Below are 23647 nucleotides of genomic sequence, written 5' to 3'. Positions count from 1 at the left end.
GTCATTTAATCAATGCGCTGTTTTTACGCATGGATGGCAGAAACGCGGCCCATTCCACTGACAGCCCGTTTACAACACCTGTGTAATAGTTTGACCTTATAGAGCACTTTATCACTCAACCACACCTAACTATGATGCTAATCAAGGACTGTGTTAGCTCATTTACATGCCACTTTCTATTAAGATGCTACAAATTGATTGTGACAATTACCAACAAGGATAAAGGCGGTAAGTCTTACTACTGGTGTTAACTTCAAGAGGACAATTGTGACAAAGGCGTCCCGATGTTTTAGTTTCCTTTATTGGTGCTGTCTCTTTAACCGCCGAAGCGTTGGTTGGTTTGTGGCTGAGGCTGTGAGGCTGTGAGGCTGTGAGGTATTCGTTTACCAGCGGCAGGGGTAGCTGGAAGGAGAGCTGTTGTACCAGTGGTGACAGAAACGTTTGCAGCTCAACTCACCCAAACCGGCTGGAAGTATGTAGGTGTGGGGAGGGCACTCGAGGAGCGAGGTCTCCCCTGTCCTGACACCGCTCGCTGACAGGCCCTCGGGCAAGGCACCGACACATTGGGGGGAAAACAGCTCGCTGGAAAACAATTGGGGAAAGTGTAGTCCTTGTTTGACACGTGGGTGTTTGGTCTCAGACAAACAACAGAATTGAGTAGTTGTTGTTCCTCTAAAGAATAGTCAGGCTATCACCATGCCTCAGAGAGCTGGCTACCTCACCTCATTATCATGTTCAAGGATAATGACCATGGTAAGTAAACAGATGTGTGTCTGCCCTTGCAGTACCAGTATTGGGATTCATACTGCGCCGGGTAAAGGACATTTTCTCTGTGGAAGCCGGGTTAACGTACGGCGAAGTTCACCCAATAGAAGCGTGGTAGTTTGTATTTGTCGACCTTGCTTGTTAGGCGTGTGTTGTGTGGACCTGTGTGTGGGAGTTGGTCATGTGTTTGCTTCAGTGAATGCATCCATCTTGTGCATCATGGGCTTGTGTGTGCATGTGGTTTTGTGTGTGTCTGTGTTTGCATGTATTTGTGTTTGTGTGCATGCATTTATGTGCATGTGTGTGTGTATGTGTTTGCATATACTTGTATTCAAGTGTTTGTGTGTTTGTGTGTGTGTGTGTGTGTTTGTGTGTGTGTGTGTGTGTGTGTGTGTGTGTGTGTGTGTGTGTGTGTGTGTGTGTGTGTATGTGTCTGTGTGTGTGTGTGTGTGTGTGTGTGTGTGTGTGTGTGTGTGTATCCAAGGGTGCATGCAGGCCCAGGGACCTGTGGAGACAGTGGCCTCCAGCTGTCAGGCAGCCTTTAAAGCACTCTCAGGGGTGTGTGTTTAGTCTCTCAAAGCAGTGTGTGTGTAGCCCCACTCATCTGTGTGTCTGTTGTGCTCTTCAGCGTTGTGTGTTTGTGTGTAGTCACTATTTAGCAGTGTGTGTATGTGTAGACTCTTTTCAGCGTTGTGTGTTTGTGTGTAGTCTCTTCTTCAGAGGAGTGTTTGTGTATGTGTGTGTAGTCTCTCCACAGCGGTGTGTGTGTGTGTCGCCTCACTTCAGCAGTGTGGGTGTGTAGCCTCTCTTTAGCGGGGTGTGTGTATGTATGTGTGTGTCTGTGTGTGTGTGTGTGTGTGTGTGTGAGTGTAGTCTCTCTTCAGCAGTGTGTGTGTGTGTGTCGTCTCCTCAGCAGTGTGTGTGTGTGTGTGTGTTTGTGTGTGTGTCGTCTCCTCAGCAGTGTGTGTGTGTGTGTGTCGTCTCCTCGGCGGGTGTGTGTAGCCTCTCCTCTGGGCCCAGCCGGTCACAACCAGCTCCTGGTATCGGCCGGCCCTACGTGGTATCGGGGCGTGCCGACGGGGCACGCCCCAGGCAGCCCCCCCCCCCCCGCACAGCACGCCGGATGGAGTGGGAGGAGAATGACGTAGAGTCAGGGAGCGGGGGGGCGGGGGGGGGGTGGGGGGTACCCCACACACACACTCTCTCCATCGGCGCGTGGCACCAGTCACTTGCATTAGCGGGTCGTTAACCGGAGGAACAAAGGAAAGTCGAGGCGCTCGGCGCTGATCACAGAGAGCTGTCAGCGCCTCGCCGTGCCGCGCCGCGCCGCCGAGAGGAAGTGGCGCCGGCGGGGAGTGTGTCAGCGTAGCCGTGTGTGCGCGGCCCGCAGATGAAACACTGCGGTGGAGGTTGCGTTGAGTGAAGGCTGGGGGGCCGGGGGGGGGGGGGGGGGGGAGGGTGGGGGTGGCGATAGGGGAGGCTGGCAGCAGCTTCCTGTAGCGCGGTTCCCGGGGCTAATGAGCCCTAAGAAGGCGGCGTCCCCGTGAACGCCGTGCCCCCCGCCCGCCGTCAACACGATACGGGAGGAGGGAGAGAGAGGAGCGAGAGGGAGGAGCGAGAGAGAGGAGCGAGAGGGAGGAGCTTGAGGGAGGAGCGAGAGAGAGGAGCGAGAGAGAGGAGCTTGAGGGAGGGGCGGCTGCCTGAGGAGGTGGTGGGGTGATGGTGGTGGAGGGTGTCTGGGAGAGGGTGGGGTGATGGTGGTGGAGGTGAGGGAGGTGGTGGGCCTGATGGTGATGGAGGAGGGGTTCTGGTAGAGTGGGGGGGTGGGGGTCGAGAGATGGAACCCAGAAGGTGGAAAGATGAAGGGACGGAAGTGAGGAGGAGGAGGAGGAGGAGGGGGAGGAGGAGGAGGAGGAGGAGGAGGAGGAGGAGGAGGAGGAGAGAGTGGAGCTGCGGCACAGATGTGAAAGGAGGAGGAGGGAGGATGGGGAAATAAGAGAGAAAGGGAGGGAAGAAGGGAAGGGGGGGAGAGAGGGAGGGAGTGGGTGTGGGGACAGATAAGAGCCGGTTTGTAGCGGGCTTCAAAGGCCGCCGGCTCCTTGGGCGCGTGCGGGGGCCCGAGTCGACCACGCACACGCTCCCGGCGGGGCCCGGGACGGCGCCGGCCCACGCCGCGATGGTCACGCTCTCCGTTCTGGTCCGGTCTTATCTGGGTCGCCCACAGACCTCTTGGCACAGACGGCAAAGCGAAAGGTGAACCGGCACGAGAGAGTTCCCCTCTGCCCTGGATTAAACCCTCAACACCCCCCTCCCCACTAAATAAAAGAATCCAAACAGTTTAGACGTCTCACACGCACACACACACACACACACACACACACACACACACACACACACACACACACACACACACACACACACACACACACACACACACACACACACACACACACACACACACACACACACACGCAAGCACTAGAGTAGAGGGGCTAGATTGTGGCCCTCTGCAGGGTAAAAGGGCCCGTTTGTGTACGACCGGGGGACGGTTTGACCGCTCGCTGCGTCTATACCTCCTTGCGGGGGGCGATGTGTGGGCCCCGTCGCCTGTCTGGTCCCATCATTCTCCCGCATCCGGAGGCATTCTCATCTCAGTAATTGGGCGGAGGCGAGCGTCGGTGCGGCAGGCGGAGCTGAGGACACATGCAAAGATGTGACACACGCCTCGCCGCCTTGGGGAGCGGGAGTGAAAAACAAGCCGCTCACCCGCCAGGTGATCTGACACACAGTCAGCAACACCCACTAAACATTCGGGACATCACCCCACACGCACACACACACACACACACACACACACACACACACACACACACACACACACACACACACACACACGTGCACGCACACGGGCAAGCACACCCACACACACGCACACTCCTCATAGTCATCTTCTCCTACAGATATCAGAAAAAAAAACGAACAAACGCATTCACTGCATGTTCACAAACACAGGTACACAGTATGCAAATGCACACACATGCAAATCTCTCTTGGCTGCCACAACAAACCGGAGGAAGTCCCACTGCACATTTCTAAGTGTCACCAGGCATTGTGCTGAACAGTTGCAAAAAAAAAAAGAGTGTTTTTGTGCAAATATTTGCAGGCTGCTCTATCAGGCTGTTTGCTTAGCGAGTTCACCTCCGTGGATACGAGCAGCGGGAGTGTGCTTCTGTTTGCCCGGCCAGTCGATCTTTGCCATTGATTACTCAGCAGCCACATTAGTGCCCTTTTAACCTCTCAGTGTATGTGTGTGTTTTGTGTGTGTGTGTGTGTGTGTGTGTGCGATGCGTTACAAGACAGCCAGATCTGTTTACCGTTAAAATATTAGCACCATGCTATGCTTGCGTCTCTTTCTTCCCCTCACACTCTCGCTCTCCCTCTAAATCAATAAAATCGAAATCTCTCTAAATCAATCTTTCTCTCTCTCTCTCTCTCTCACTCTCTCTCTCTCTCTCTCTCTCTCTCGCTCTCTCTCTCTCTCTCTCTCTCTCTCTCTCTCTCTCTCTCTCTCTCTCTCTCTCTCTCTCTCTCTCCTCATCCACTTCTGTGCTCTCTCGCCCTGACAGGCCTGAGGCTGGCGGAGCAGCTGGCCCGGCGTGAGGACGAGGCGAAGATCCGCCATCGTCTGGGGCTGTCACTCTGGGCCAGTGGGAACCTGGAGGAGGCCCAGCACCAGGTAACTCCTCCGGCAGCACTCCTCTCCTCGGCTCTCTCTCTTCATCTCCTCTGATCTCATGTTGTGGACTCTACTCTACACTCGTCTCCCCTCCCCTCTCCCTCTCCCCTCCGCTCCCCTCCTCTCCTCTCCTGTCTCCTCCTCTCCCCTCCTATTCTCTCCCCCCCTCCTCTCCACCCCTCTCCCCCCTCCTCTCCCCTCCTCCCCTCTCCCCCCCTCCTCTCCCCTCCTCTCCTCTCCTCCCCTCTCCTCCCCTCCCCTCCTCTCCCCTCCTCTCTGCTCCTCTCCTCTCCTCCCCTCTCCTCTCCTCCCCTCTCCCCCCCTCCCCTCCTCTCCCCTCTCTCCTCCTCTCCTCCCCTCTCCTGCCCTCCCCTCCTCTCCCCTCTCTGCCCCTCTCCTCCCCTCTCCTCTCCTCCCCTCCCCTCCTCTTCCCTTCCCTCCTCTCCCCTCTCTGCTCCTCTCCTCCGCTCTCCTCTGCTCTCCTTTTCTCGCCTCTCGTCGCCTTCCCTCTGCTCCTCTCTCTTGCTCCTCTAATCCTTTCCTCCCTTATCTTCCGATCTCCTTTCCTCCTATTCTATTTGCGTCTACTCCCCGCGCATCTATTTTGGTCTACTCTAGTTTTGTCGAGTCGACTCTGCTCTACTTTGCTCTTCATCCTACTTGTGGTAGGGAGGGGTTTGGCTTGCACTGAAAACATAAGCGATGGTGCAGCATGTGTGTGCCACGGTTGTGTAAGGGTGTGACCTGGAAAAAACGAAGAAAAAAGAGAAATCAACACAGGGACAGAGAGAGTGAGAGAGAGAGAGAGAGACAGAGAGAGTGAGAGAGAGAGAGTGAGAGAGAGAGAGAGAGAGAGAGAGAGAGAGAGAGAGAGAGAGAGAGAGAGTGAGAGAGAGAGATGGCTGCACCCCTCGAACACATGCCGGGGAGTGTGTCGAGCAGGTATCCGCTGTCATCGCAGACACGCAACAGATGACTGGAGATGTTTTTCGTGGCCGAGTGTACCGGGTCTCCAGAGCCTCCTCCAAGCCCATCACACGCTACACTCAACTCTGTCTCTCTCGCTCTCCCGCCACCCGGCTGTCAAGTGGGGGCGCACACGCCGAACAACTACATGGTCCAGGCGGGGTTAGGTTGCCGTAGCACCCGACAGCAGAAGCAGTTACTCACTCCGTTGAGCAGCAACAGCCGTCTGTGTGCGGCGCGGGCTGAGGCACCCATCGTGACCCTTCAGATACCGGGTCTTGTGGTGATACACCCGCCGCTGGTTTCCAGAGTACACACACGTATAAGTAACACGCCGCAGCACCGTGACCCAGATTCCCTGCACCCTGCGTCCTGCGTCCTGCATCCTGCGTCATCAGACGAGCCACACACCAAGCCTTGATTGTTAATTATCCGCATCGGTCTGACCTCAGGTGTAAAGACGAGACCAAAGAGATCGTGTGTCTCATCGTTACATGCAAAAAATATGTTTCAGACTAGGCTAATTATAATTTTTCTCTGCTAGATGTTTCAAATTAACATAATCACATTTTTGCAATCATTACATCGTTCACCTCGCCGGTTCCTGGTGAGCCCCCCCCTCCGTTGCCCCCCCCTCAGTCCGCCCCCTCCTGTCGATATCTTAACCATTTTCCGCATCAGCCGGCCGCTCCCGGGGTGCATCGTGGGAAAGGACAGTGTTGTCCTTAGAGTATAGATCAGATCATTATTCATGAGACATTATGCTGCTACCGATGACCTTGCTAGTATCCTGACCCACTTTAAGCCTGCCGCCGTATTGGCTTCCACGCATGTTTTCCCACATTTCTCTCGCCCACACAGACACACACACACACACACACACACACACACACACACACACACACACACACACACACACACACACACACACACACACACACACACACACACACACACACACACACACACACACACGTACATACACAGTCGGGATGTATAAAGCAATCTATACTTCTCCATCGAGAGTCGAGTGCACCCGACCTCATCCTCTGCCTTCCTCAACATTTTAAACCCAATTTTTTTGTCTCGGCACTCTTGCTTTGATCCTGTGTCCTGGGGGACTCACACACACGCACACACACACACACACACACACACACACACACACACACACACACACACACACACACACACACCGACGGGGTGACCAGCTATATAAAGAACACTGCCTCCGACAAGGCGGAGTCGAGGCGTACGTTAGGACTAAGTCGACGCGGCTCATGTCGATTTAGACATTAATACACCAGATTAAACCTTGTTTTGGAACGGCTGATATCGTCTACGGGGCCACGGTGACGTCTTCCTCCACCGCATCGTTCGCGGGTTCATCTCCGTCTCAATCCGAGCTTTCCCCCCCCCCCCCCCCCCCCCCCCTCGTTTCTAAACTGTGTTTAGAACGGCGTTTTCCGGTCGAGCGAAACCAGCCCTTCTGCGCGCAGCGAGTTGAAAGCGGTTTCCGTTCGCCGCGCGGCGCCTGTGATGTTGAAATGCCGGAGACCACGCTCATCTGAATGCCTGGTCCCGAGCCGTGGGGGTGGAGACCGAGCTTGTTGGGGGGGTTAGGGGTGGGGGTTGATGGGGGGGAGGGGGGGGGGGAGGGTGTAGACGTGGTTGCAGCTTGCCGGGTCGTTGCGAACGCAGCACTTTTGGGATTGCGTGCTCCTTTCATCCGCCCCCTCCCCCCCCCCCCATCCTCAGCTAGTCTGGGCCGGGGGGGGGGGGGCGAGGGAGAGTGGGAGGGGGGGGGGGGGGTGAGGGTTATATGAGGAATTAGTTTCACTCTTAAAGTGGATGTCTGTGTGTCCGCCAGATTAAGGCGGCAGCAGCTGAGTAGCAATCAGCTCCCAGCGAGCTATCTGCCCAATCAGCCCCCGCCGAGCCCCCCGTCTCTCCCGTCTCCCCCGTCTCCCCCGTCTCCCCCGTCTCCCTCCTCTGCCTCTGCTAGGGCAGCAGCAGCAGCCTCCTTGGCAGCTCAGGGGCCGGTGTAGGGCCCTTCGGTCCCCGGCCCCCCGCCCCGCCCCCTCTGACACACACGGACGCGCGACCTTGGGATGGACGCTGCGCTGACCGACTCAAACCGGCTCTGAGTGCACGTCTGTGTGCACATCTGTGTGCACACAGAGCAGCCAGTGGCCGCGTAGAAATGAATTCCTTCCATGTGAATTAAACACTTACACACACAGTTATGCGCACACACAAGCGCGCACGCACCCCTAAGCGCACTCACACACTCACACACACACACCTGCAGGAGCACATACGCACATCCCTATTCTTACACACACCTGCGCGCACACATACGCAATCACACCCATACCTGTTCAAACACACACACACACACACACACACACACACACACACACACACACGCGCGCGCACACACACACACACACACACACACACACACACACACACACACACACACACACACACACACACACACACACACACACACACACACACACACACACACACACACACACACACACACACACACACACACGCACACACTCCTCCACTCATTCCTGAGAGTTTTCGTCCCTCTCCTCGTTCTGTCATCGTGGAGACCAGTTCTCTAGCAGCACCAGCCATTTTAAACTGTGTCCAAAAGAGCAGCAATAATCAATGACCAATCCCATGAGTCAACACTCCCCTGTCCCGGGGTCAGACTGGCCCCCGGACACACAGACACGCTAAGCTCCGCCCATCGCCCTCGCGTGAACACACCCACCTCCGTTTTGCCTCCACAGAGCCAATTCCGAGGATGAACACAAAAACACAGCGTCACATGCTCACACACGGCCAAAAACACACACACACACACACACACACACACACTCTCAGTGGTATAGTTAGATAGCAGATGTACAGATTATATATAGAGCGAGAGACAGAAGTATGCTGCTATTATCCCTCTATTTCCGTTTTGGGGGGAAAGGGAGACAGAATGGAAAGCAGCAGGGAAGGACGAAAGCAAACCACAGGCCTGTCTCTAGCGCAGCTCCGAGAGGCGGAATGCTACCATCTAGTGGTTCACGCGCGCCTTTAACTCCTGCTCAACACCTCTGGCTGTACGTTAAAGGTCCCATGACATGCCACCAGGTGGGAATGTGGTTAGCCGTTGCAAGCCGTTTTGAATATCTGCCCCTTATGACATCACAAGTGGGCGTGTCCACATCGGTGAGTGACGGATAGATGGGCAACGTTTGCTGCACTCCACCGGGTAGGCTGGTAGACTGACCTATCCGGCACACGTCTAGGTGGACACGCCCACTTGTGATGTCATGTCATGTCGCGGGACCTTTAATGTATTTAATAAAGCAGCCACGATCCGATAAACATCACGCCGCGGCGCACCAAACTCATCCTGGATCCGCTCCCCTGTTGACCGATGAACGTGACAATGTGGAGACGCTAGCAACGTGTTGACTCCTAGCCCTCTCTGCCTCTGTCGTGTGTCCGCAGCTCTACCGCGCCTCCGCCCTGTTCGAGACGATACGGCACGAGGCGCAGCACAGCACCGACTACAAGCTCTCTCTGTTTGACCTGCAAACATCCTGCTACCAGGCGCTCCAGAGGGTCCTCGTCAGCCTGGGTATGATCACACAACTGTTTTTTTTCCCGCTCGTTGGTTTCTCCTTTAGCATGTCTGTGGTGGGCGAATGGAGTGAGGCTCTTTGGGCGGCAGACGCTCAGGAGGTAGAGCGGATTAGAGCGGGTACCCGGAAGGTTGCTAGTTCGATCCCCGGCTCCTCCTAGCGTGTGAGTGTCGAGGTGTGCCTGAGCAAGACGCCTCACCCTGACTGCTCCCGACGAGCTGGCTGTCGCCCCGAGGGGTCGACTCCGCCGTCGGTGTGTGACTGTGTGCGTGAATGGTTGTAAGTCTCTTTGGACAAAAGCCTCAGCAAAATCCCCTAAATGTAAATGTTAATCTTAGTAATTTGTCTTAAGCTAATCCACATCAGCCCCCGCATGTGTCCTGACTGAGCACCAGATGTCCTCGCACTCCTACATCCGACATGTTTGCACACATCCGGCGTCACGTCGTGATCGTTTAATCACGCCTGACCCCCCCCGTTCCCCGCTCTCCTCAGGACACCACGACGAGGCCCTGGCGGTGGCCGAGCGAGGGCGGACGCGCGCCTTCGCCGACCTGCTGGTGGAGCGGCAGACGGGCCAGCAGGACTCGGACCCGTACACGCCCGTCACCGTGGAGCACATCCTGGACACGGTCAACAGTCAGCGCGCCCTGGTGCTCTACTTCTCCATGGCCGCCGGCTACCTGTACAGCTGGCTGCTGGCCCCCGGAGCAGGTAAAGGACACACCTTTGGCCCCTGGGCGTAGCGGGCGTGGCGCGTCGCTAATCCGCCGGCCCAGTCACCCTTGACCTGTGCGTGCGCTCTCGTGCTTCTCGCGGAGTTGTGCTCACACACGAGCAAGGGAAATGGGTAGCAGCATTATATACACAGTGGCGACGGTATTTTCTGTTACATAACGCTTAAATGTGTAATCCAATTCAAGTCTTGGGTTTTGGAAAAAGAGGAGATTGAGCAGAGAAGCTCATGGGGGTTTTCGTGTCCCTTGTGCCCCGTGGAATGCAAGGGGAAACAATTTAGCTTCCCTTTCTGTAGGAGGTGGCCGTGAGATCTCGCCGGAGGCAGCGGCCTATGTCTAAACGCGGGGTTAAGAATGGCAAAGTTAACACCATGTGGCAGTGCCACCTGCCTCCCGCTGGTTGTGTCCCCCCGCCTCGCCGTCTCCCTCCCTCTCTATCTCCCAGGACATCTGCCAGGAAGCCCTGCTCATTGAGAGTGACAGAGCCAAACAGCATCGCAAACGCCGTCACACGTGCAACCAGGAAAACACTTACTATCTGTCTGCCTCCTGCTGGTTCCCCTCCTCCCTTCCCCGATCACAACCACCCAATTCCGTCGTTGCTCCTTCCTCCCCTTCCTCCTCTCTTGTTAACCATACCGTTGTGTGTCCACTGTCTCCTCATCGCTTCCGTCCGATGTGATACAAGAGACGCTGCAGATGTTGAGAGTTTGAAAACAAGAATGATGACAACGGAGGAAACAGGAAAGAAGCTGTTTTTCGGTGTCACCACGGCTGCAGGGGGGTCGCCCAGAGAGAGAGGGCTGTGATTGGTCTGGAGATGCCCTGCCCGGGGCCATGTGAATGACCCGTGTCCCTCGCCTGGGGGCCTGATCATCGATCAAGCCTGGCTGCCTGAGGGACGCTCCATTCATTCCAGCAGCAGCAGCAGCAGCAGCAGCAGTCACATGGTTCAGCGTGGAGACTTGAGGGGCCAGAGAGCTCTACAAAGAGCAGCACACCGCCCCTGGCAAAGGGGGGAGCCCGCCCGCTCAGTCATCGCCACGGCGGCTGTCTCTCCCGTTCCACCGCACCCAGCTGGTGCCTGAAGAGAAACAGAACAGGACCAGGGAGTGTGTGTGTGTGTGTGTGTGTGTGTGTGTGTGTGTGTGTGTGTGTGTGTGTGTGTGTGTGTGTGTGTGTGTGTGTGTGTGTGTGTGTGTGTGTGTACATGAATGCAAGCGTGCATTGGATATGTGTGTGTGTGTGTGTGTGTCTTTGTGTGTGTGTGTGTGTGTGTGTGTGTGTGTGTGTGTGTGTGTGCGTGTGTGGTTGTGTGTGTGTGTGGTTGTGTGGTTGTGTGTGTGCGTTCGTGTGCGTGTGCGATCCCATTTAGATCTCGGTCACAGTGCACACAGAGGAAAGGCAGAGGAAACCAAAATCCCAAAGACATTCTTTAGTGGAACTGGCAGGCTGAGATACATACAAGCGCACGCACACACACACACGCACACACACGCACACACACGCACACGCGCACAGGCACGCCCCCACACATGGACGCTAGTAAACAGCCCGTGATTTATGCAGGCACATTTTACTGTACTACAGAAACGGCATCGCACCGCGAGTAAACACGTGCGCGTTCGCGTTCGGCAGCCCCCGTTCCACCATGCTGTCAGAGCCCCTCCCCTCGCGCTTCTGTGTGAAGATCTCAGCTCCCACGGCGGGCAGCAGATGGCATCGACAGCCCCCTCTTATCTTTTATTGAAGACTATTTGTTTAATTCATTTTGCTCGGCAGATGCAGTGCCGCGGCGCTGCATAACTTTAACCGTTTTCCACATGAAACCCGGCCCAAAACTCTGCTGTCGGTTTTTTGGCGGGGATGGGTTTATTTTGGTATTCCGTTCCAACTCCTCTTCTTCCTCCTCCTCACGTCATCCTTCTCCACCATCGGCAGAGGGGTGACAGGCTCTCACGCTCTTCCCCCTCCCTGTGTGTCTCCGCAGGGATCCTCAAGTTCCACGAGGTGTACCTGGGCGAGGGCTTGACGGATGGCGGGTCCGAGTTCCAGGAGGGCGGGACGGGGGGTGTGGCCCTGGGCTCCTCATTGGAGCAGCACATCGCCAGCGCGCGCGAGGCCCTGGGGGTGGAGTCCTACTACAGCCGGTGAGACACGCCCTCCAGCCACAGCCTCTGACACAGGGGTCACCAACCTTTTTGAACCTGACAGCTACTTCATGGGCACTGAGTCATACGAAGGGCACCCAGTTCTATACACTCTTCTGAAATAACAAATTTGCTCAGTTTGCCTTTAATTATATTACTATTAATGATTAATGATACTCATCTATGTGAAGACAGGTTAATTAATTAAGTCGTGTTAATGATTTCTCACAATAATTAGCAACAATGACTTAAAAAAGGTGTCAAAGAGTTGTTCAAGAATGAGTAGTGCTATAACAGGCCTGCGGGCGCCTCATGTGGTCCTTGCGGGCGCCATGGTGCCCGCGGGCACTGTGTTGGTGACCCCTGCTCTAACACACACACACACCCATCCCCACCGTGGAGTTAACTGGCATCAGAACCCAGTCATAACTCATAAACATGCCGCAGGGTGTGTTTGAGGTGTGCGTACGTGTGTGTGTGCGTACGTGTGTGTATGTATGCGTGTGCATGTTAAGAGGGAACCATTCCAATCCTCAGCATTCCGTGATGGCTGGATCTGATTTTCGCCCATCTTGAATTCGCTGCGCTACTTGTAGCCTACTTCCCAGACGGTGGACAAAAGGAGAGGGGGAAGAATAGCCCCCGTGGAGAGAGACTATCACAATAGATCCTGACCTTCTAAACAGAAACTCTGAAAAGCAGAGGGTTGGTGGCACAGCGAATGGAGTTAAAGAAATAAATGCGAGCAGGTTTGCCGCAGTGAAACTGATGGGAGACTCAGAGAAAAGACCCCCTGGGTAGAGGAGGCTGACTGAAGAGCCGACCCCCTGCTGTGGCCTCAGCCTGGGTGGGGCGGGCGTCTGAAAACGAGAGGATGGGAGCTCTGGTGGGTTAGAGCCCCCCCATGTGGAGGAGGGCCACGATGGGCCCTCTGGCCACAGCCCCCCCCCCCCCCCCCCCCCCCCCCGCCATAGGGCCTTGGTGGTGCCCCCCCATCCCCACCCCGGGGCGGACGGGCCCTCCCGCCCCATTACCAGCTCATTTACCGCTCCGATGGGAGGCGGCCGCGCCCGGATGACCACAACATGGCATCACTTAGTGGCCCCGCTCATCCACCACACAGCGAGGACGGAGAGGCAGAGAGCTGCAGGGAGACGCCAACATAGGCTCAGGCATCAGGGGCTGGTTGGAAGTGACAAACGAGAGAGAGAGAGAGAGAGAGCGAGAGAGAGAGAGAGAGAGAGAGAGAGAGAGAGAGAGAGAGAGAGAGAGAGAGAGAGAGAGAGAGAGAGAGAGAGGCTTACACAAGCGCAAAACAATTTTTAATGATGGAAGCGAAATTCAAGGGAGGCGAGAATGTGACGCTTTGGCCGCAGGCGACTTTAGATGTTCCACAGATCCTTATGTCCCTGAATTACATGATCTACTGCCCACCCAATCCCCTCCCTCTCTCTCTCTCTCTCTCTCTCTCTCTCTCTCTCTCTCTCTCTCTCTCTCTCTCTCTCTCTCTCTCTCTCTCTCTCTCACTCTCTCTCACTCTCTCTCTCTCTCTCACCCTTTCTCTCCCTTTCTCACCCTTTCTCTCTCTCTCTTCCCCATCTAGTGGAGCTCTGTGGGACAGAGAGACTGGCCTCCGGGGGGGGGGGGCAGATAGAGAGACACAGGGAAGATATATTTGAAGAAGTTCAGATGAGAGTTCAGACTGGAGTGACCATGGCGCACACAGCTGTGGGAGCGGGAAACTGACAGGGAGTGAGGGGAGGCGATAAGCCCGCGGGGGGGGGGGGGGGGGGGGGGGGGGGGGGGGGGGGGGGGGGGGGGGTGGGGGGGGGGGGGCGGAATACAGAGTGGGAGCGAGGGACTGATACCAGGCCCAACCCCCCCCTTTTTTGGTGGTGTTCTGTCAGGAGAAAGTACATGTATGTGTGTGCGTCTCTATCTGTAGGGGGACACTATGCTGTGCATTATGCAAGAGGATTCGCATGTGGGGTGTGTGTGTGTGTGTGTGTGTGTGTGTGTGTGTGTGTGTGTGTGTGTGTGTGTGTGTGTGTGTGTGTGTGTGTGTTTGCAGTCCATACATGAACATAGAGCCCATTTCACATTTGTATCAATCCCTCATGTCCTCTATATCCCTTCCTTCCTGTCTCTCTCTCTCTCTCTCTCTCTCTCTCTCTCTCTCTCTCTCTCTCTCTCTCTCTCTCTCTCTCTCTCTCTCTCTCTCTCTCTCTCTCTCTCTCTCTCTCTCTCTCTCTCTCTCTCCCCCCCCCCCCCCCCCGTTCAGAGGATGCTCCAGCAGTGAAACGGAGAGCGAGGCGGGGGATTTGCTGGACCAGCAGTTTGAGGAGCTGAACAACAAGCTGAACTCCGTCACCGACCCCACCGGCTTCCTGCGGATGGTGTCCAGGAACAACCTGTTCAACAGGTGGGGATGGAGCGCCTGCTGTTGCCAGGGTTACTCGGGTTGTCGCTCTCGTCCACGCCAGATAACTCTGGCGTGCGGCATAGACGCAGCCTCTCTAACTACTTTGACCCAGTTCTTTTTTTTTCCTTCCATTGAAATTTAACAATAAAGATTTTCTCTTCTTTTTTTCTTTTTTTTTCCCAAAACGAATGTGCTGGGGTAAGGGGATTCGCGGGCATTGTGCTTCATCTGGGAGAGGCGGCTTCTCGCTTTCCTCTTTTGTTTAGCCAGCACAGATGCAGCCTGTGAATCTGCCTTATTAAATCAGCTGAGCGGAGCCAAGCCGCTGAAAGCCCTATCAACTAGCTCTGATAGCGCCTTTTTGCACATGTGTGTCTGTGTGTGGTAGTGTGTGTGTGTGTGTGTGTCTTTGTGTGTGCACATGCGTGCATGCGTGCATTGGATGTGTGTGTGTTTGTGTGTGAATTACTTGCATCTCTAGCATCAGACCAAAGGCAAAGTAAGGAGCTGATGCTGCGTGCGTGTGCGTGTGAGTGTGTGTATGTGTGTGTGTGTGTGTGTGTCTGTCTGTGTGTGTGTGTGTGTGTGTGTGTGTGTGTGTGTGTGTGTGTACGTACATGCATGCATGCATTGGATAAGGATGTTTGTGTGAGTGTGTGTTTGTGTGCGTGTGTGTGTGTGTGTGTGTGTGTGTGTGTGTGTGTGTGTGTGTGTGTGTGTGTGTGTGTGTGTGTCTGTGCATTGGATGTGTGTGGGTGTGTGTGTGGTTGTGTTACTTGGTTCTCTATCATCAGACCAAACGACAAAGTAAGGAGCTGGCACTCTGCTCTGTAACTATTCAAATGTGCCACTTTGTTTGCTCTGCTCCACTAAGAGTGTGTACATTTGACTCTGTCAGAGTCAACAGTGAACCAAGAATACAACCTTACCATTCCACTCAAGGCACGTATTAGCATTCCACCGATCGTTAATGAGTGCCACGTTTGTGAGTTTATGTCTGTTGGCTTAATGTGTGTGTGTGTGTGTGTGTGCGTATACATGAGTATGTGCTTGTGTGTGTGTGTGTGTGTGTGTGTGTGTGTGTGTGTGTGTGTGTGTGTGTGTGTGTGTGTGTGTGTGTGTGTGTGTGTGTGTGTGTGTGTGTGTGTGTGTGTGTGTGTGCGTGCGCGCGTGCGCGTCTCATGGTCATATTTTCCCGTTTCATCCACAGTTGAGCTGCTCTAGGATGATGTGGGTAATTCGATCTTTAATTGAGTCTCCGAGCTCATTAAGCCTCTTTAATGGGCTGCCGGTAATAATCCACTCATTGTTTTGGGCCCGACAAGAAGGGAAAGAAACGACAAAAGAATGATCTGTATTGCCGAGATCCTCAAACCGAGCGAGCCAATCATCTCTCACACCGCTAGCGAGAACAAACCCCCGTTGTCATTTGAACCGCAGAACTGCGGCGCCCTATCCAGATCAAAAGGAGAATGCGCCTTTTCAAACCCTCCTCCTCTTATTATCTCCGCCCTCGCTCGCCCTCTCGTCCTCCCTTTGCTCGGGGAGACGTGTGTTCTACGGGGGAGGAAGACTGCGTGACTGCTCCGAAACCACACCTCTCCACAGAGAGGATTGAGTTATTCTCATAAAAATACAAACGTTGTGATGAGAGATTAACTTGAGCGATGGCATCTTAACCCAAACGCAAACGTGAGATCGAAAGGTTTTCGATCTTGGAGGGAGGATTGCTTGTTTTCTCTCTGGTGTCAACCCTCTGCCTGCTATTAGCAACGCCTCACTGGCCTAATTCGCTTGCCGCTAAAAAAGTAGCACACAGTACCAATTACAGAGAGGGAAAATGATGGGGTCGTCATGAACGTGACAGGTGTCAGAGGACGGCACGTTAAATACCGGAGAACAAGGTCCACGAACACACGGTTGGGAATGCCACGGATCGATAGCTAAAGGGCCCGTCCTTGTGGACACTCGGCCACCCAGCTAGTTGCTACGTAGTCGCTTCCTCCTGAAGAACAAGCACCCGGCCCCCCACTTCACCCCTTCCCTGCCCCTGTGCCTCCACTGTTCCCTCCACACTTGACTCCTAACTTCCCCCCCACTCAGGGCTTTGTGTCCCCTCTTCAGTCTCCTGTCAGGCTAACAAACGGCTGTTTGCTTTCCCTTAGTCTCGCTCGTGCACGCCTGGTAGAGACACAGAGAGAGAGACAGAGCGAGAGAGAGAGAGGGAGAGTAAGAGAGAGGGAGGGGGAGAGGGAGAGGGAGAGGGAGGCAGACCGACAGACAGGGGGAGAGAGATGGAGGCAGACGGAGAGACAGGGAGAGAGAGATAGAGGCAGACAGACAGATCAACTGAGAGACAGAGAGAGAGAAATGGAGACAGACAGACAGAGAGAGAGAGAGAGGGAGAGAGAGAGAGAGAGAGAGAGAGGGGGAGAGAGAGAGAGAGAGAGAGAGAGAGAGAGAGAGAGAGAGAGAGAGAGAGAGAGAGAGAGAGAGAGAGAGAGAGAGAGAGAGAGAGAGAGTTGTTGGGCCAGGAGGCGGGGGGCTGGTGATTGGGGGTGAGCCAGGGGCCTGAAGGCAGGCAGCAGCAGGCTTGGAGAGCAGTCTGTGGGCCAGGACGGAGCCCTGCGGCCCTACTGGCTGGTGGAGCAGATGGAGGGCGGTGACACTCTCGCTCTGCTGTCTGCGGTATCTAGAGCTCCTATAACCCCGCAGCCAAATGAGGGCTGTTCTCAGCGTGGCGCGCGCCGCCGCCCGGGCAGGAAGTTGTCATTCATGTGACACAGCGGGATCTCCATTAGCAGTCGGCTGCTAATCAGAGTGAGATTGATTTTTTTGGTGAATGCTTTAAAAGCGTGGCAGTTTGTTTGCCGGGGAGGCCCTTGATGTCACTCAACCATTTCTCTCATGATCAGGATCTACGTCGTGGCCCTGGACTACTTTTTTGTCGGGATACCAGTGATAAGTGGGGCAGAGACCATTTGAGTAGAACCCCCTCATCTTATGCACATCCTGGGACGATCATTTGAGGTCGATAGCGTGTAGTGTGACTAACCTTCACGGGACGCGTTGACGCGGTGCTACACTGCCATCTAGTGGACGTTTGTATCATGACATTTCATGTTCGCGTCAGAACTGGGAGTGTCCCTCTGCGAATCCTCTTGATATTACATAGATCGCCTGCTGTTGGAAAGATCATTACTGCTGTTTTGAAAGAGGCTCTTAGCATTTTCTCTCTCTCAGTGTGTGAGACATTCTGCACGGGGGAGAGAAGAGAGGATCCAGTGTTTTGAGCCATCTTTCTTGGTCACAGTATCGTAACACACAAACAGCCATAGGCTAAAAGGCCTTATCTGATGCAATCCTATGCAGGAAAACCCATCAATAGCCTGTCAGTACTGCTGCAAAGCCCATTACCAGCCGCGGGGAACGCTTCCTGGTGGTTTAACATGCAGGCGTATTCACATGCTGCCAATGTCTGGTCAACCACTAGCGTGTCCCCAAGGCTTAGATCCACACGGTCAGAGCATGCAGTGCTTTGTAGCGCAGATTAGTGAGTGAACTCTGATCAAGGGAAAAGGCCATATCTGTAGAGGGATGCTAATCTGCAATGTGTTTTATCGGACTGAAAACAAAACTGATAGTACAGCAGTGTAGTAAAGTCCAAAATGTAGAGAGAGATAGTGGAGATAGTACAAGAGATTGTACTGTGGGTTGTAATACATACATACATACATACATACATACATACATACATACATACATACATACATACATACATACATACATACATACATACATACATACATACATACATATATTGACAGGTTAACAGGTTAATTAAGTTACATTTAATTTAACAGCATGTGCCAGTCTCCAAATATATCAACAGAGAACAAACTCTCTCAAGCCCGACTCTTGCACATGAGAACACCAGAAATAGAGCCGTGAAGGAAGGAATTTTGCGGTGCATAGAAAATAAAACGTCCTCCTTTCTCTCTTCTTCTTCTTCTTCTTCTTCCTGTGTGTCACGCAAACCCCCAGGAGCTGCCAGAGTATGACCAGCCTGTTCAGCAACACCATGTCCCCCGCCAAGGACGGCTCCTCCTCCCTCTCTCGGCGCTCCAGCAACCTGGGCAAGCCCCCACTGCGGGCCCTCTACGACCTGCTCATCGCACCGATGGAAGGGGTGAGCCAAAGGCCCAATCCCATTTCTACCCCTTCCCCCTTCCCCCTCCCCCCCTTCCCCCTCCCCCCTTCCCCTTACCCCTTCAAAACAAGGGGGAGGGGTAAGGGGTAGAAATGGGATTGGGCCAAAGTAACGGAGACAAAGAGACGGATAAGAGATTCAGTTTGTGTTGTGGTTCAACTCATTCGCGTTCACATTCGGGGCATTCAGCAGACGCTTTTTATCCAAAGCGATTGATCGAAACACCTCATATAAACAGTCACACACTGACGGAGTCAACCATGCTGAGGGACACCTCGAACACTCTAGCTAGGAGGAACCGGGGATCGAACTCGAAACCCTCAGATCACGAGTCAACCAGCTGAGCCGGCCCCATGAGTTGTTGCTGTGTGCTGTGTGCGGTGTGCGGTGTGCGGTGCGCGCTGACCCAGGTCGTCTTCCTCCGCAGGGTCTGATGCACTCGAGCGGGCCGGTCGGCCGACACCGGCAGCTGGTGATGGTGCTGGAGGGGGAGCTGTACCTCATCCCCTTCGCCTTGCTCAAGGGCAGCTCCTCCAACGAGTACCTGTACGAGCGCTTCAGCCTCATCGCCGTGCCCTCCATCCACGGCCTCGGAGCCAGCTCCAAGGTCCCGCCTCCAACCTCCTTTCAAGGATTTGTCCATTTTTCTACTGTGGTGGAGTTGAGCAGAACCTGTTGTATTGACTCCTGTTTCTCTCCCCCCCTCCCCCCCTCCCCCCCCTCCCCCCTGCAGACTCACCCTCGCCGGGCCGGTGCCGCTCCGTGCGGGGGCGTCTCCATGGCGGCGGTGGTGGGTAACCCGCGGCTGCCCTCGCCCGTGATGGACCGCTGGCTGTGGGGGCCCATGCCCTCGGCGGAGGAGGAGGCCCTGATGGTGGCCGAGCTGCTGGGCTGCCAGCCGCTGGCCGGCGCCGCCGCCACCAAGGAGCGGGTGATGAGCGCCCTGGGCCAGGCCGAGTGCGCCCACTTCGCCACCCACATCTCCTGGAAGCTGGCTGCCCTGGTGCTCACCCCCAACCCCGAGAGCGGGCCGTCGGGCGTGGGCGGCGTGGGGGGCGTGGGGACGCCCGGGGGGAGGGGCGGCGGCGGCGGGAGGCGGGGCAGCGGCGGCCGGGGGAGGAAGGGTTCGTTCGGGAGCAGCTACACCATCCCCGAGTCGCTGCACATGCAGGACGACGGCAGCGACGTGGAGAGCCTCTGCGACAGCCCGCCGCTGCAGGAGTTCCTGCTGACCGCCGCCGACATCCTGGACCTGAGGCTGCCCGTCAAGCTGGTGGTGCTCGGGTAAGCTGGCCGGACAGGGGGGAAGAAAGGGGGGGGGGGGGGGTCTGCAACTATAGGGGAAAGTGTTGTTTCAGGCGGACATACCTGAAATCATCACTAATATTTGCTTTTTTGTGTGTGTGTTTGTGTGCATGTGTGTGTGGGTTTGTGTGCATGTGTGTGTGTGCATATGTGTGTGTATATGTCCCTGCATGCGTGTATGTACCTGTGTGTGTGTGTGTGTGTGTGTGTACCTGCATGCGTGTGTGCACGTGTGTGCGTGTGTATGTACCTGCATGCGTGTGTGCACGCGTGTGTGTGTGTGTATGTGCCTGCGTGCCTGTGTGTGTATGTGTGTGTGTGTGTGTGTACGTGCCTGCGTGCCTGTGTGTGTGTGCGTGTGCGCGTGCATGCGCGTGTTTACAGGTCGTACCAGGAGTCCAGCAGCAAGGTGACCGCCGACGGCGTGGTGGGGTTGACCCGGGCCTTCCTGGCGGCGGGGGCGCAGTGCGTCCTGGTGTCCTTGTGGCCCGTGCCCACGGCCGCCTCCAAGGTCTTTGTCCACGCCTTCTACACCGCGCTGCTCAACGGGACCAAGGCCAGCGCCGCGCTGGCCGACGCCATGAAGAGCGTCCAGAACAGCAAGCAGTACTCGCACCCGTCCAACTGGGCAGGTAGGAGACCCCCCCCCCCCCCCCCACCCTCGCACGCACATGGTACATTCTCATTCAAAGAGGCGGGTCTTCCATTGTCCTCTCTGTGTGTGTTCCTCAGGCTACATGCTGATCGGTAACGACGTGAAGCTGAACAGCCCCTCGTCGCTGATTGGCCAGGCTCTGGCCGATATCCTGCAGTATCCTCAACAAGCGCGGGACGCACTGCGAGTGTTGCTTCACCTGGTGAGTGGACACACACACACACACACACACACACACACACACACACACACACACACACACACACACACACACACACACACACACACCACAGGTAGAAAGAAGGGTCCAATGCAGATACACGCTGGAAAATTCAGATCAGGTTTATCACGTATTTATTTTGCTTTATCCCACACATTGTTCGTACTCTAAAGGTTGTGGTCATGAGTAAACAGATTTGGTTTGACAAGCGATACCATGTGAGGACTTTTACTTTGAAATCTCGAAGGTTTGACCTGTGGTCGACGGCAGACGAGATCAAACCTGGATGAACATTATGTGTGTATGTGTGTGTGAGTAGTAAGACTGCCGGATCCATGATGAGTAGCCCGACCACGCTCAACACCTGTCGTGTTCTCTCCTGTCCGTGTCCAGGTGGAGAAGTCCCTCCAGAGGATCCAGAACGGCCAGCGTAACTCCATGTACACGTCCCAGCAGAGCGTGGAGAACAAGGTGTGCGGCGTGCCGGGCTGGCAGGCGCTGCTCACCGCCGTGGGCTTCCGCCTGGACTCGGCCGGCCCGGGGATCCCCGCCGCGGTCTTCTTCCCCACCGCCGACCCCGGCGACCGGCTCCAGCAGTGCAGCACCACCCTGCAGTCTCTGCTCGGTACGAAGTCCCCACAGCCTCTTAACAGACACAGGCTAACACTGTAGCCACCAGCTATATCAGGCCTACGCCGACATCCAGATTGTTCCAGAACAATCCAGAATATATGACTATGTTAGATTGATTTGTTTGCTTGTTACGATGGCTGGAAATTGTTTCTAAGTAGCTCTACAGAAATCACTTTGAAGCGAAACTAGAACAACAGCCACCTGTTTCCTTTCGTGCTCCTGAGTCAGGGTGATGAGTGGTCCGTGTGTGTGTGTGAGTGTGTGGTTAACAATGGTTTCTCTTTGATCCCCCATCCCTCAGGTCTTCCCCCCCCTGCTCTCCAGGCTTTGTGCAAACTCATCACCGCCTCGGAGGCCGGAGAACAGCTCATCAACCGCGTAAGTTTCACCGCTATAATAATACTGTATCCGCAGCACCGGCTTATTAAATTAACACGCCTCACTTAGGTCTTTGACGGCTTTGACATTTCGCGATAATGGGTAATGAAAGCGATGTTTGCCGCTTTTGCTTTTTTCCCGCTTTTTTTGCTGAAATGTTGACGAGCCTTTGGAGCGAAAAAGGTTCAAAGAGGAACAAAGCGCTGGCAGGATATCACGGCCCTGCCCCGATGCGTCAGTACGAGTTAGACACCATGGCACACTGGCAGCTGACGGCGCCTTTAAAACAGTGTTAATGGTTGCAATGTATCCCAACTGGTAGCTTCCCCCCCCCACCCACGGGGGAGGCAAGCCTTCACCCCCCCCCTGCTCTACACCGCGTGACTGCAGAGGATTAATCTGACGCTGTTGTGATTTTCCTCTGTTCTCTCGTGTAACTTGCGGTCATCACATGCTAAGATTTACCGCGGATACTGAAGAGCTGGCTTTGGATGCTGTTGACGGCTCACACAAAAAAAGAACATGCTTTGTTTATGCATCACTGCGTAACAGAGAGTGCTGCCATGATTCAGTTTGTGACTTAAGACGAGGTGGTCCAACGTAAGGGTAGAGATAGTATAAGACATTCCTTTGTTGCTGTTTTCCCTTCTCTGTTGCACCCTTTTACCCTTGGCAGAAACAAAACTCAAAACTGCATGCTATTAAAACGAATTTTGTGTTTCTATATTCTCTCTTCCCCTTCCCCTAACCCACGATATAAAGGCTGTTAAAAATATGGTGGGAATGGTAAGTGTGTCTTCGGCTTCCTACACTTCCATCGCCCATGCCACTCCTCCCCACCGACACTCATTCGCCTCGCTTCGTCTCTTAACAAACTGCAATGCAGTCGCTCATCATGCACTGATGTAAATGTGTGTAGTATGCTACGTGCCGTGGTGCTGTAGAGATTGTCCACTTCCGAGGCGTCTCTGTGTATTCCTTCTCTTGCTTCTCAGTGGTCTTTAGGATTAAGGGGGCTTTGACGTAAGATTCACAAGCCTGGTGAATTCCAGGTCAGAGGAATGTAGTGGTGGTCATGGGAAGGGGCGATGTAAAAACGGATGTAAAGAAAGAAAATGGAACATTATAATCTTGCAGAGGGGCGGAGACAAAGCCCCTGTTTCCACTTACTAAAGGGGTTACATCAAGTTTGACAAAGGTGTCTCTGTTCTGGATCATATAATCCCACAACAAAACAGGCAAAACAGTGTGTGCTCAGGGCACGTGTACATTCACCAGCCGAGCAGGGAACAGATTTGTTACAAAGCCTCATTGCTCTTACACATTGCTCCTATTGTGTTCACCATAAGGAACCATTGAATCAAGGCAACAACCAAAAGGCCAAACGTCCGTGCACTATCTAAATGTACCTTTGTTTCTCCAATACGATGGGTTGGTGGGTCCGTCAGTGCGTTTGATCGCGCTTTTGTAACTCTATGTAAAAGCCAACACAATGGCTAGGACATTAAACACAAGTTTGTTTAACAGATAAACTAACCATTGTTCATTACACCAAATCCCTCATATTCAGTATTATAATGTATTTATTTTATTTAGTTATTCACCCATTAATCTCCTCTCTCTCCTTTTTACCGTGTCCAGCTTCACCAGGTGCTAGTCCAGCTCCAGACCGGGGAGAAGGAGCAGGACTTCTCCTTGCTTCCCATTCAGGTGTCCATCAGCGTTCAGCTCTGGAGGCTGCCAGGATGCCATGAGTTCCTCGCCGCCCTGGGTCAGTCACCCTCTGCTAACAAGTCACATTTAGAGTGAGC

At 54.5% G+C, this 23647-nt stretch overlaps 1 protein-coding gene across 1 annotated transcript in view; it reads left to right on the top strand.

The window, feature by feature from the left end:
- The window catches only part of LOC130391583 (tetratricopeptide repeat protein 28-like), a 163228-nt gene that overhangs the window by 136128 nt on the left and 3453 nt on the right, over positions 1-23647 (top strand). Inside the window, exons 10-22 of the mRNA XM_056601793.1 lie at positions 4392-4501; positions 8993-9122; positions 9622-9840; positions 11854-12013; positions 14295-14435; positions 18480-18624; positions 19073-19252; positions 19379-19929; positions 20335-20582; positions 20683-20807; positions 21219-21450; positions 21760-21836; positions 23478-23607. Coding sequence (XP_056457768.1) covers positions 4392-4501; positions 8993-9122; positions 9622-9840; positions 11854-12013; positions 14295-14435; positions 18480-18624; positions 19073-19252; positions 19379-19929; positions 20335-20582; positions 20683-20807; positions 21219-21450; positions 21760-21836; positions 23478-23607 — 2448 coding nt within the window. The remainder of the gene's footprint in view (positions 1-4391; positions 4502-8992; positions 9123-9621; positions 9841-11853; positions 12014-14294; positions 14436-18479; positions 18625-19072; positions 19253-19378; positions 19930-20334; positions 20583-20682; positions 20808-21218; positions 21451-21759; positions 21837-23477; positions 23608-23647) is intronic.

Source organism: Gadus chalcogrammus, chromosome 11 (assembly GCF_026213295.1).
Source record: "Gadus chalcogrammus isolate NIFS_2021 chromosome 11, NIFS_Gcha_1.0, whole genome shotgun sequence".
Taxonomy (NCBI): Eukaryota; Metazoa; Chordata; class Actinopteri; order Gadiformes; family Gadidae; genus Gadus; species Gadus chalcogrammus.
Note: the sequence above shows the minus strand (reverse complement) of the source record. Positions and strands in the feature narration are given on the sequence as shown.